Here is a 14,423-nt window from a genome sequence, read left to right on the forward strand (position 1 = left end):
GTAACCCCTGACACCAGGCTCAACTCACTAAGATCTGCAGCAAACCCAGCACACTAATGTTAGTATGCTTAACAACAAGGCAAGAGTGTGCTGAGAATTTTTTTTTAGTACACAGAAGTCATCAACCATCAATTCCACTAACAGTCCACAGGACTTGTTACCATCTGAGACATTTTCATAGCATAAATACAATAAATGCACCTCTAAACAAAATTGATTACATGTATGTAATCAAAGTTTAGAAGTTACAGGGGATCAAAGCTGGTTTGGTTTCTTTTGTGTATGGTCTTCAGCCTGTCCTACAGAGCTTGCAAAGGGCACATAAGGTCTTCTTGCCCCCTCCTTCTAGGCAAATCTTCCCACAAGTGCCAAAACACAAGAGACTCTGCAATCTGCTAAATGCTTCAGCTCTAAAAGATGAACTCCACAGAATTTCTCTAATGCTCCTCTGGAGTGTCTTTATCCCTGCTACTACTTCACCACAGATTGCTTTAGCTTTCTTTTAAAAATCCTATCAGATGCTAATGACAATTTTTCTGTTCCTCTCTTGGTGCTCCCAAGAAGTTTTTGGAGTTTGCAGAGATCACATGCACGGGCCTTGGAGTGGAAAAGGGCTGGCAGGAGGTAATAAACTTTCTCTAGACACAGAAAATAACCCTCTGCTGGGGCTATAATTTATTGACACTGAGAGGTTTTATGGCACAAAGTTATAACCAGCACTCCCCACACAGCTATTCCCACCCACTGCACTCATTAATCAGAAAGCCTTTTAAATGTTATCTAGTAGCAAGAATTAAGCAGTTGTGTTTTGCACATCATGTCCCTTAGCTTGCTCGTTCATTACCTCTTTTTCAACGTTATCACATTATGTTCACTCTTCTTATTTGCTTTTCCTCTTCACAAAGCTCTTTAAACAGCTGCAAAGGGGGAGGGACCACTATGCTCACGAAAATTCCCCTTTGCAGAACGCTTCTGTCAGGTCCTACTGTCTGTCTCTTTCCAGGCATTTCATACCTCCAAGATTCAGGTTTGCTTTTCCATCTCTTCCCTGAGCATCCCTGCCAGCAGAGCCCACTGCCAGCTGTCTAAGCTGAAGGACAGCAAGCCACATCTTCCTAATGCCATGAGGAAAATGTACACTCTCGTTCTCTTTGTGGTGGGCTCCTTTTGTCTGAACGGTAAGTGACCTTTTCTTTCTCACTCAGTTCCAGAACAGGGAGAGCTTCTGGGGGTACAAGGTGGGACAGTGACATGAGCTCACAGACAATTCATAGCCATCACCTCGGGAGGCTACTGACTTTAGGAGGATGTACAAAATTGATTATTTTAGTGTTGTTTTGGGCTTGCTTGGTATCAGCACATGCACTACGTTGGATACGGACAGACAGATTGGATATAAAATTATATAACTGTAGGAGATGACAATGATAATAACTAAGTAATATCCCTTTAGATGCTCCCAGGATCATCTGTGCTAGGAAAAGCAGATATTGTGCTGAAGGTGAAAAAAACGAACCATGACACGATCCATAAATATGACAGATCTCATCCCTCTACCATTATTTTCTCAAGTTCCTGTATTTTACAAAGTTCATACTTCCTAATTTTTAAAATTAGAATGGAAGCAGTTTAAATTAAGTTGTCATACATAAATATATGCTACAAAAAGCATATATTTATGCTTTTTATGCAAGAACATTTTCCTCAGTCTGTCAGGATTTCTTCCATATGTTTTAGCCAACACAAACAGCCTGACAGCAGCATGAAATAATGCATTTAGCATGGGAGCTTCTTCCCATGGAGAGGCTCCACTGAAGTGCTCTGAGAGAGCACTGGCTGAAACTGAACCAAGATGAGATCACACATTTCCCATTATTACCTATTCATTCCACACTTGTTTTGTTTCTTCTGTCTCTGAAAGGCAACTTTGGAAAACATCTGATTGTAACAAAAGGAGAGTGAGGGCCCACTTTAGATTTTTAAATTGTACACTTCTAAACCCCCGAGTATCTCCTTTTTTATTTGCATTAATTGCAGTGTAAAAATTAGAAGTCTTTAAAATACAGTAAATTCACTGCTACTTCCATTGGAACAATGAGCATTCCAAATCAGCATGTGTTCTTCTAAGAGATTATGAAAACCTTTTTGCTTGAGAGTATGTTGAGAAGTATGTTGACAACACCATGAAGTAATTTCAGAGAAGATAATGGGACTGTTTGTTGCTGCTTTTTACTTGCTCTTTGCTAATTACAGATGGGAACTTATTTGTGAGAAAATAAAGGACTAAAATGGTAACATGCTACAACATTACTTCTAAACAAATATTATTTTACTAATAAGTGAAATATACTAATATTTCACATTTATTACTATAACTGGATTCAGAGAAACACTAGAAATATGTTTTATGTTACATTTTGAAATGCAGACGGTGATAGCACTGAACTTGCCTGTATCTCACAGCATTGCTCCTTATTCTTTTTGGTAGAAATCACTCCAACAAATTTGTCCTTACACTGAAATCAAACAGAATAACCCAGGATGTCTAGTTACTTCATTTTATGTATTTAAATTAGGCCATGCTAAAAGGAAAGTCTCCACAGCAGAGTGAATGAAACCTGTGGTTTAATTTCCTCTGCTGTAAAATCAGAAGCATCTTGGTGCAATTTTTTTTAAAATGCTCATAGTCCCACAAAGAAAACAAACTTATTGAGGAATGTGCACTGCAAGTTATGTGGCAATTGCTCTCCTTGTCACAGAGCAGATGTGTAGCATGTTCAGTGAAGCTGAAATAATTTCCCCAGCTCAGGATCCACCCCAGTGGGCTTTATTTATTACTGCTTTCAGTACCCAAAGATACTCCACTCCCAAATTAGGACTGCTGGATCATTGTTGTTAAATTCATTTGTTAAAAGCATCAGTCTACCCTCTGCAACATCTCTGGTGATTACTGCTATTTGGAAAAAAAAAGAGTTTGTGGGGAAACTGCACTCCCATTTCTTCTAGCCCTGAGAGGAAAAAGAGACATTTCAAAGGCCTGGCTACTGACACACAATGCACATAAAAATGAAACTGGATGCCTGGTAACTTTGTTCTCATTAAGTGCCATCTGGTTTATATGTAGATTGTTAATAGAAAGTAGACTATAAAAATTGGACAAGAAACACTCATTTTCCCCCCGTATGTACAGAGATTGGTTTTAATAAGTTTTAAGGCAGTGCAGGGCTGACATCTAGTGGTGTGTGATACAGGCTTCTGAGTGAGGTGAGCCCCTTTATTTCTGATTACTAAATTCCAAATGCTGGAATGGAATGGCAATTTTGTTAAGGATTATCCCTAGTGAAGGAATTCCTTCACTAAGAACAGGTAATAATTTCTCAAATGGACTCATTGTTGAATAAGTATTTTTTATAATTAAAGTCATGGCTTGTCATTTATTCCATAAAGTTTTCTAACAGTTAGTACTGGGAAATCTGAGCTGTTCTCATCAGACATGCAGACCCCACACCATGTTTGGATTTGCAGACCAGACAACTGTAATTGCTAAACACAGGTTTCAGAGTCAAAACTAATTACAAATCCAGAATTAGCTTTGTGCAAATATTCTACAGTTCCTACTTCTTACTGCCTGTTTAGCAGATACTCCCTGTGCTGGAATATTCACAGACAAAGGCAGCAATGCAGTGAAAACATAGTTACCAATTCAAACAAGAACTCACATCTTTGCTCACAGTTTCATTCACTGAATGAAACAAACCAACTGACAATTTATTTATATTTGAATTATAGCCATGTGCTTACATCACTCACATATGCAACAGTGGGAAAAAAATCTACTACAAAGAAACCCAACTTAAAACTCCACCAAACCACACAACAAAATAACTTTAACAAAGATTCTGTCTTGAACTACCATAGGACTTCTAACCTATCCTTATAACCACAAGAAGATTCGTTCCTAGAACATGGCCCTCAAATTTAGCTTTTCCTTGATTGCTATACACAAAAAAAACACCCACCCCAGAATCTGAAGCTTAGCAAGACTCAGCATAGCTCTAGCTTGAAATACTTTTGATTAGGCACCTTGCATTGAGAAGAAATGTCATGTTAAAATATCACATGGTATAGGGCTTTTATAATGACTTGCAGGGAGGTACAAAGCAAGTATGAATCAAAAAACAAACTGACCCAACAAGCACATCCATTCATCCAGATTTGTTTTCCCAAATGCCTTGGAAAGTATTTGAAAAGCCTGCTGAAGAACAATGTAATTGTTAAGTATAAGTGATAAATTTGGGCTATGAGGCCACAGCCCATGCTGGCCTTACAAGAATTAAATCAGGCCTGGTGTTTGCCTCAATCTTTCCACAGAACTTGAGTGAAAGTTTTTCTTAGATGTGAAATCTCTGTTTGGTAATCTCTGCGTTTACCTCACTCCATTTCTCACTGCATCAGAAACAAGAAGGTCTTCGGATTTTTTTTAACCTGAGCTGGATTCAGAAGAATGTCAAGTTTCAAGAGAGACTTCTTCAGCCCAGTAACTTGCAGCCCAGTTCACAAGGAAATGTAGCACCTTCCAGACATGCACACAAAATTGGCTGCTAATTTGATCCTGGCCTTTTGGTGTCTGTCTTTCCCCAAGCTTCATGGATATACATAAAAAAAAAAAAAAAAAAAAAAAAAAAAAAAAACCCAGAAAAATGAATGTACCACAGATTTAAAATACTTGCATGGCCAGTGTTTTTAACTGTGTGGAATTGTTATGGGAAATAATGAAGCAAGTATGTTATTAGGGCACTACCCCATTTCTACAATATCTACAGCTGAATTAGGTGAACTGAATTAGGCGAGCTTTTCTATGGAAGAGACATTCTGTCAATTGCATTGGAACCTGCTTTCACTAACACTGTGATTTCATCAGCATCTCAACACAGAACTGCCCAACAAACAGCACAGTGTCTCAGGTTCAGTTCTGCTGGCAGGATGTTACCAGGACCTTGCTCATCAGTATTGTCAGGTGGTCAACACTGGTTTGAAAAGTCCACAGGGATGACTTTAAAAAGCACACAAAGAACATGAGAAGAGAATAAACAACCCTGGGGTTGTGCCAGAAGCTACTCTGCTCCAACGGGAATGTTCAGGCTTGTTTAATACTAGTCTGTAGATACTATATTTTGTAGTCACTGGACTCCAGCTTTGGCAATCAAAGATTTACAGTATCTTTACTAGTCCACAAGTCAGGTTTTACTTCCAAATAAAATAAATCTAACATACTGCCTTGTGTTTTCAAATTTTGAAACATAAACATCAGTAGTTACTAGAGAATCCCCAGTCATTAAAAAATCCTTTATGACTCCTACAACTTATGCCCTGGTTTTCTCTACATAAATCAGAGTCTTTACATTTGTATGTGTAGCTGCAACTCTGTCTCCTACAGCACTAAAGAGAGAAATCACAGCTGGACCCCTCCCTTTGGATCATAGAATAATTCTTCTCCTGCTATTAAGAGGGTGGTTTGCTCCCAGTTTCTATTTCTTAGTGTAATCCCAAAAGTATCTACCAATTTGAGCTTCACATTTTATTGCAAAAAACCCCAAAAAGGGTTCTGATTGATCTACTTTGATCTGTGCTCTGTGAAAGGCAGTCAACTTCAGCAGAACAGATATCAGTGCAAGCACCATATCCTCCTGTTCACACAAACCTACAGCCTTTAGAAAATCAAAAGCTGTCATTATTTACCAAAGATGATCTGATGCACAGGTATTCTGTGACTCCTACCTCATGTCACTTTAGTCACCCTTCCATAATGCTGTTTTGTGATGCTTTCCAGGAATCATGGCAGCAGATGCTGAAGAAAAGCTAATGAATCACCTACTGAGTCCTGACAGATACAATAAGTTAATTCGACCAGCAGTCAACTCCTCCCAGCTGGTATCCATAGAGCTGCAGGTGTCCCTGGCACAGCTCATCAGTGTGGTAAGTTCAAATTAGGCTCTGCCCTTACATTCACTACTACCTGCACAGCACTCTAAGTCACAGTTGTACTGGTATTGCTACATCTCTGCTCTTTTCCCATTTGTGTAACACTGTTAATAGGCAGAGCCCTTACATGCAATTTTTATACTTCATATACTGGAGATACAGTGGCAAAATCAGTCTATGCCTAAGCATCAAAGGACTGGGGCCAGATCTCCGTCCAACAGAATTCCATCTAGCTAAAATCCAAAATCATTCCACTTATTTCAGTACAGCTACAGTAAGTTAACCCAGGTCAGGGCCTACCCTGGACTGTGCACACCACCTACCATCAATGCAATGCTAATCCATCTTCCTCTGAAGTGGTCCAATGGCCTGAAAACAAGCTACAAAGCTACTTCCAAATCACATGACATCAAGCATATCAATAAATAATACTGGAATGTTGTAAAGAAAAACACACATTAGTTCTGGCTGGAATAGCTTAACATGGTTAAAACAATCCTCATGAAAGCAACTCCTCATATTCAATAAAAACTACTTCAGTGGGTCTAAAAGACACTTTCACCCACCAGGTTAGTGAGTTTTGACAGTTATTCCAAGGTATAAACACCTCATTATTAAGAGAGGTTAACATTAACTGCAGTGGGAACAAGAGCCAGTATGTAAGTGGGAATAATTTCCTGAACTGGGCCTTTCAACTGTGCTGCTCTCTCCCTGGATAAAAAAGAATACAGATGACTGCCTCCCTGTCAGAACTGATGTAAAGGCTAGGGACTGGACTGCTGAAAACTTTTAGAGACATAGAGAATTTATGTTCTGAAATTCCAGAGGAAATGAGAGACACTGTTGGAATTAAAGGCAAACTGTACAAAGAGCTGAGGTTCCATACACATATGCAGACTAGATATAACATATATAGAGATACAGAGATCCATACATGTATACACACATGATTCAATGCCATGTGTACCAGTTGAGTCTGGTTAAGTGCTCTCTCTCTCTCCTGGGGAATGCCAGGACACAGACATGCCTCTGTATCTCCTGCATTACCACCACGAGCACAGTGTCCCCCCAAACTGAGGAGTCTGGGCACAAAAAGGGAGGTATCTTGCTCCAGAGGCCCCAGTGATCAACAACAGTGATCAAGCAAGGTGGATGAATGAGCCAGGGTCAGGACCAGCACAGCTCACTCCCTATCCCTCTATAGTTTCACTCTTCCAGCAGAATAAAATTAGGTATCTTGTAGGCTCCAACCACCTCAAGCATCTTCAGGATCAGAGAATTAACTAATTTTCCTGCAGAAATCCTCCTGACAGATCTTCTACAGGGAGGTTATTCTTCTGGACTGCTGTCCAAAGACAGTAGTTCATGAAGCAGAGCCTGCCAGCTGAGAGATTACATGGCAAACGTTACACAACCCCATGACGGTCAAATGTCCCTCCTGTTTCAAATCAAAGGTGGAGAAGTGGAGTGGGGTGGGGGAGGAAACCAGCTTAGTAAGGTGGTCATTGTTTCCAAACAATTACACTCGCTCCTGCCACAACTGTTCTTATTAAAAGGCATTTGGAATTCTGTGTTTATGGGGTTACTATTTATCATCACTATGTGTACAAGACTGGCCATCTTACCTCAGAAAAATGTCTGTCTTGAAATTACACTAGACAAAATCATGCTCAAAACCCCACTGAATAAATCTAACTACTGCAATAAGGTGAAACATTTTAGAGGCCAGTTCTTGTCTCCATTTTTCTCTGCAGAATGAACGGGAGCAGATCATGACCACGAACGTCTGGCTGAACCAGGTAACAAACCCACAGAGTAATGGCTCTTGCAAAGCACAGATATGACTGCTTTAACTCCATCACATTGTTTTGTCAGTGTTGCTCTGGAACACCCCCATCACTGCTGTAAATTCTTCTCTTAGGAGTGGATTGATTACCGGCTGGCTTGGAAGCCCTCTGACTATGAAGGAATAAATAAGCTAAGAATACCTGCAAAACACATCTGGTTGCCAGACATTGTGCTTTACAATAAGTAAGTAAAACTAGTGTCATTTAGGCAGACAATAAACAAAATTTTAACCAAGGAACACACATTAGAAACAGCGAAGTAGGTCTGGAAAAAAATTAAAACTGAATTTTGTCACTTTTAGATAGCAGCAAGTGTATCTGACTGGGCTACTGGGCTCAAAGGTAATTTTAGTAACATCAGCGCTCCAGTTGAAGAAATTCCAGCAGAGCTGGAAAATGTCTGCAGTGTGAGCAGTTACAGCAGAGGATCCATGATGAGGCTCACAACTGAGACAGATTTATATGAAAATAGGCTTTATGGAAAGAATAAATTGTATGTCCAAGTGCAGTTGCAAGAAGACATCTGAAATCCTATCAGACATCTTAGGGTCTGAGGTACAGTTTTGTCTTCTTCTTCCCCCACTCCTTCTACCACAGAGCCTAGGACATAAATCTCTTATAAAGTTCACACATACCATAACTCCAGGAGCTCATATTCATGTAGAAAACCAAATTACATTCCATTTTCATAAAGCATTGAAAAAAATCCATTCTGTGAATACATAATAAGTCTGTCAACATTTGACGCTGTTGCTTTATAGTGCTGAGAAAAATATCGTACTTCAGTTCCTCTTTCAAACAAACAGCTAACTGACAGTTTTGTTTTGCTTTGGTTTAAGTCTCTAGCAAAAGCTTGAAGTGGATTATAAACTTTAAAAAAAAAAATCAACATTTATACTTTTATGATACTTTGAAAACCAATGGATTCATGAACACATGATGATTTATGAACATATACAGATGGGAAACCCAGGAAGTTTATATATAACTGAGTTAAGTCCTTGGAATCCTACTACTGGAAACCAGATTTGATGAACACTTAAAACTAATGTATTAGTCACAAAATAACTCAGCCAGTGGATTAGGATGTACTTTGCCTGCTCAAAGCTTGTTCTGGTAAATTGTGCCTTTGCCCTCTGCTTCTTTTTGCTACTGGCCAAGTGATACCATTAAATAGTTTGCAAAAAATAGAAAAACTTTCAAAAGGTTTCTTAAATGCAGAGGATCAAGCCTCGCTGTACTGGATTTATACATTAGTGCAAAGCTTCAATTAAATTTTAGCTGAAGGACAGCTCTGTGTAACTTTCTGCTGCTGAAGCAGAGTTTCATAGGCATCAGTCAGTTCAAGGTGCTCAGGAAAACATAAACCATGTCCCCATGCCCACAGCTCTATCTGTGATTCTGCAGAAGGCTCTGAGACTGCAGCCCAGCCTCTGCCCACAGCCAAGACAGGGCACTCAGCACCAGAATTCACACATTCCCAGCTAGGAGTGTGCCCAGCACGTGGCATGGCAGGATGGCAAAGCTTACTCAGGAAGTACAGATATGTCACAACTCAGATCCAATTCATTTCTCAAAAATAGCTGTTTTATTGGCAGTGAACTAATGACCTTATTAGTGGCTGTAGCTATTCACACTTCTGGATCTGGTTGTTTCACTCTCTGCATGAATTAGCTGCAAAGGTCCCAGCTCGGTGCCAGGTACTCATTGTCTCACCCAGGTGAGCCCTTCCCTGAGCCAAACCTAAGTGATCCAGACACATGTGCCAATCCTTAGATATTTGTAGCATTTCCTGCTTAGGAGAAACAAAAACAAAAACAAAAACAAAAGCAAAAACAAAAACAAAAACAAAAACAAAAACAAAAACAAAAACAAACAAACAAACAAACAAACAAAAAACAAAAAAAAAAACCAAAAACCCTTAGCACTGAAATAACTCTATTTTCCATGATGTCTTGTCAACAAACACAAATACTACATTGGGATACTTAACGGCTTAAACAGCCCTACCTTGTTTGCCCAGAGTGCTGGGCAGGAGAAGATGCTGCTGACTGATACTGATCTTCTCCCTGAGTTAAAGGGCCCATCACAACACAGAAGACTCCCCTGGTGGAAGTTCAGCAGTTGGAAGAGATACAAAGCCAAGATTAATTGTGGGCACTAAGAACACCGTGGCTTGTCTGTTCTGGTTTTATAAGAAGTAAACATTAACTGGAGTGATGCAATAAATTAAAATATAATTATATTTCCTCTGCCTACACTCTCCCTGCATTGCTAACTAATGCTGCTCATCCTTCTCTCCTTGTCCAAGTCATTTAGGAGTGTTGCTCTGTGTTCTTAGCAGTGGCTATGTTCCAGATCAAAGGTACCTCTGTTTTCACATGGTATGATCTCATTTTTGCTCAGCCTTCAGAGATGTAGGAAGCTTTAATTACTTGAGCAAACATTTACAAAATACATTGATTTCTTTGGATGAAATGGAGGTGTGCGCTTGGTATTTAATAATAATTTTATAACTTTTTTTCTGTAATTTTTGGACCATAAATGAACTCTCTGATTGGGAGAAATGTATACTTTGATCTCCCTATCAAGTTATAATTCACTACAGCATAGATTTCAGAATGAATTGTTACTAAAGTTTGATTCTTGGAACAACTGGGGCCTACAAGACCAAAAGTTTTCTGGTTTAAACTATGTTTTTCCTCCTAATATTTCATCACTTTCCCCCTTCTCCCCTGTGGTTAGTGCGGACGGCACGTACGAAGTCTCGCTGTACACAAACGCCATTGTAAAGAACAACGGGAGCATTCTCTGGTTGCCCCCTGCCATTTACAAGAGTGCCTGCAAGATTGAGGTGAAGCATTTCCCTTTTGACCAACAGAACTGCACGCTGAAGTTCCGCTCCTGGACGTACGACCACACAGAAATTGATATGGTGCTTAAGACTTCCATGGCAAGCATGGACGACTTCACACCGAGTGGTGAGTGGGACATCGTAGCGCTCCCAGGAAGGAGGACTGTGAATCCTCTGGACCCCACTTACGTTGATGTGACATATGACTTCATTATTAAAAGGAAACCACTTTTTTATACCATCAATCTTATCATTCCTTGTGTGCTAATTACATCCCTAGCCATACTAGTATTCTACTTGCCTTCAGACTGTGGTGAAAAAATGACCTTGTGCATATCTGTGCTGCTTGCCTTGACTGTATTCTTGCTGCTGATCTCCAAAATTGTCCCTCCAACATCTCTAGATGTTCCACTGATCGGGAAGTATCTCATGTTTACAATGGTGCTGGTGACCTTCTCAATAGTTACCAGTGTGTGTGTACTCAATGTGCACCACAGATCTCCAAGTACTCACACCATGCCCCCCTGGGTAAAGCTGGTTTTCCTTGAAAGGCTCCCAGCCTATCTGTTCATGAAGCGCCCAGAAAATCATTCTCCACGGCAAAAGCCATGCAACTGCAAAAAGACAAAGGCAGAGAATCCTTGTATGGAGCCATCGGACTTCTACAAGAACTCCACCTATTTTTTGAATACAGCTTCTGCCAAAAGATATGAGATGAAAGCCTCTGAGACACTTGACAATGTCAGCAGTCACCGAGATTTTAGGTTAAGAACAGGCACGAAATTTTCTCCTGAAGTGCAAGAAGCGATCGATGGAGTCAGTTTTATAGCAGAGCACATGAAAAGCGATGACAACGACCAGAGTGTAAGTAAAAATGAGAAATCCCTGTCCTTCCAAACTCCATCTCCTGACCTCCTCTGTAACATGCTGCTCCTCAGAAAGCATATTTGAACTCTCTAGCTATTGTCAAGATTTTAGAGAGATTCTAGATATAGCTCATAAGAGGAAACAATTGATGCCATTAATGAACAGCAACTTGGTAACTGCAAATACTCTCCTGATAAATAGCATGGCTATTTCTACAAGAAGAGCTTGCTGATTGCCCAGTAAGTCATGAAACACTCTTAAAAAAAGCTTCGTTGTCACATTCAAGTGCTGATTGGCAGGGGAAGAAAACAATATTCAGTTCAAGGTTAGAAATAGAATATTTTTCACCACTGGGAATCAGTAAGACTACGATTCAACCCATGGCCAGGCCAAGTTAACCAGAAACAAGTAGTACCTGCAGCTTATATATTTATTCACCTAAATGAGCACAGCAGGAGGATTTAGCAAAATTGGCAGAAGGCCTTTGCAAACACCCTCTCTGGGCTAAGACACCTGTATATGGCAAACACCATGGGTAGGATTAAAATCCTCAGCAGGGCTGACACTTCTTGCATGTGAGTTATTTATTTATTTATTTATATATATGTATATATACCAGACTCATAACTGGTTAGGAGAAATACTTCATTTAAGCAGTGCTGCTGCTGCTGCTGTATTCCCCTGCCCTACTCACAGGCCACTAGCTAGCACAATAAAGCTGATAGAAACATGCTGTGAATAATGCTTGCAAAACTCAGGTGGGTTACCACAGGGTTTTTTAGACAAGCACCCAGAGTTGGAAAAACCATCCTCATACCCACCATTGTCCTCTCTCTAATCCAGACCCCAGTGAGACTCCAGGCTCTCTATTCCTGTTGTGCTTCCTCTCCCTCAGCCAAGCACATTAAATTAAATCTGGTTTCTGATGTTGCACCAGTTCCCTAGAGGAGCATGCTGCTGAGTAGTAAATGTTTTCTATTAGCTGAAATTACTGTCAATATAAATAAAGAAGTTCAGCTATTAACATTAGACATGAGCTTGTAAACATTGACTGAACAGAAGCCGACTTCATAGGGCAGGAAAAGGTTTTCTAATAGCTCAGAAATTCTTGCAAGGATGTGTTCACATAGGATCCTCTGATATTACATATAATTTTTCTAGATTCATAACTTTATTCTCTGCTTCCTTCCCCCTTCACAATGATCTGGTAACAACAGTTCATGCACATTTAAATGGACTGACTGCAGAAGCATTCAATTCCTGTTAGCAGCAGTGGGAATTAAAAGTGTGCAAAGGAGGAAAAGTATGTAAAAATCTAATATCAGACATGATTCAAGTGACAAGGATGATAAAGTCACCGATGTGAGGACATCCCACAGGCAACTAGAAACAATGAGAGAGGAAAAATTATTCCTGAAATGCAAATGAAGATTGATACATTTCCCCTTTACAATAATAGCCCAATTAGTCACTTCAATCTGAGACAGAATCTAAGGCCATGACTTGCACAGACAACACATGCAGGGCAAAAAGGGATTTTAATAAAAACAACACTATTAATATGCACTAAACCCCATGGATAAGATGACTGCTGATAAGAACTCTGAAGCTAACCTTGTTTAACAGCAGTAAACACCATCTATTTTTGCCCACTGAGATTAATAGCATTTACAAACTAAATTGAAGAAAAAAAGGCCCTAATTAGATTATAGTGTGGATCCTTCAGGGCTGGCACCACACCAGGCAGCCACACTCAGTATCTGATGTATCCAAGAAAGCTAAGAAATATTTCCTGTATTTTTCTCCACTGCTCAGACGGGTTGTAGGAGAAAAATTCCTTACCGATCCTAAAGCCAGTTCATTCCCTGAACCTTGAGATCCGTTTCCTTTTATTTTGATAAACAAAACCTCAGCATTAGCAAGAGGAAGACCAAAATAATATAGCAAATTGCTAATATCTTTAATTGGCTTTTTCTTTCAGGTCATTGAAGATTGGAAGTATGTTGCCATGGTAGTGGACAGGCTGTTTCTCTGGATATTTGTCCTTGTTTGTGTCCTGGGGACTGTTGGATTATTTCTGCAACCACTTTTTCAAAACCACACTGCCGCCATAAACCCTTAGGTATTATTGGAAATTGTCAATACTTACACAGACATTTGGTCTCATTCTACTCTCAGTTCCCCTTTGTTAACTCCACAGAGATGCCAAGTGAGTTGCACTTACATCCCTTGGAGTAGGAAAAAGGAAAGCAGAACCTGACTTACTAGGATAGGAAGAAAAAACAAAACAAAACTTTTTTTTTTCCCCCCGTGAGTCCAGTACTTCTGGTGATATCTTGCCCTTTTTTAAATAATTTGAAGTCTGAACATTACAGTGAAATATTTTTACTTGATGAAAGATGTCATCCTGGCATCATCATCATCATAATATTATTATTATTATTATTATTATTATTATTATTAGGTATTTAAAATGTATTACCTTAGGAAAGATATTTTCTTTCCTTAGAATACTGCAATTTCCCTGTTGTAAAGAAGGTACTGCTGTGAAGTTTACTTCATTCAAATGCATCAAAACTATTTGTGTCTGAATTACAAAGAGCTTTGCAAGTGGGTTTGATGCTTAAATCTGAAGTGAGAAACAAAAACACTTCTGAGGTAACCACTGAAAGGTTTCTCACCTTGCCATCTATGGTAGCCAATGGATCAACAAAGGCCAAATTAATGTATCATAAACAAACATGCATATAATATTCTGTTTGATGATGAAATGAAAATAAAACATAAAATTTTCCTTTATACAGATTTAGTCCTCAATTTCCTGCAAGTTTAACAGCTCATGTATATGGGGCACAAACACACTTTAATGAGTC

The 14,423-nt window shown here is 39.4% G+C and overlaps 1 protein-coding gene across 1 annotated transcript; it reads left to right on the forward strand.

The window, feature by feature from the left end:
* Positions 1–1,008: 1,008 nt before the first annotated feature.
* On the forward strand, positions 1,009–14,136 carry CHRNB4 (cholinergic receptor nicotinic beta 4 subunit). The gene is made up of 6 exons (XM_056499788.1): positions 1,009–1,178; positions 5,831–5,976; positions 7,737–7,781; positions 7,904–8,013; positions 10,575–11,547; positions 13,532–14,136. The coding sequence occupies exons 1-6, from the start codon at positions 1,124–1,126 to the stop codon at positions 13,670–13,672; spliced, it is 1,470 nt and encodes a 489-aa protein (XP_056355763.1). The 5' UTR covers positions 1,009–1,123; the 3' UTR covers positions 13,673–14,136.
* The last annotated feature ends 287 nt before the right edge of the window (positions 14,137–14,423 follow it).

Source organism: Oenanthe melanoleuca, chromosome 10 (genome assembly GCF_029582105.1).
Source record: "Oenanthe melanoleuca isolate GR-GAL-2019-014 chromosome 10, OMel1.0, whole genome shotgun sequence".
In the NCBI taxonomy this organism is placed as follows: domain Eukaryota; kingdom Metazoa; phylum Chordata; class Aves; order Passeriformes; family Muscicapidae; genus Oenanthe; species Oenanthe melanoleuca.

What these genes read in the sequence shown, in the direction of transcription:
- CHRNB4 (XM_056499788.1), top strand. Translation starts at nt 1,124, where the DNA reads ATGAGGAAAATGTACACTCTCGTTCTCTTTGTGGTGGGCTCCTTTTGT. An exon ending in TGGCACAGCTCATCAGTGTG is followed by an intron (nt 5,977 to 7,736) that starts GTAAGTTCAAAT and finishes TTTTCTCTGCAG; the next exon opens with AATGAACGGGAGCAGATCAT. An exon ending in CGAACGTCTGGCTGAACCAG is followed by an intron (nt 7,782 to 7,903) that starts GTAACAAACCCA and finishes TTCTTCTCTTAG; the next exon opens with GAGTGGATTGATTACCGGCT.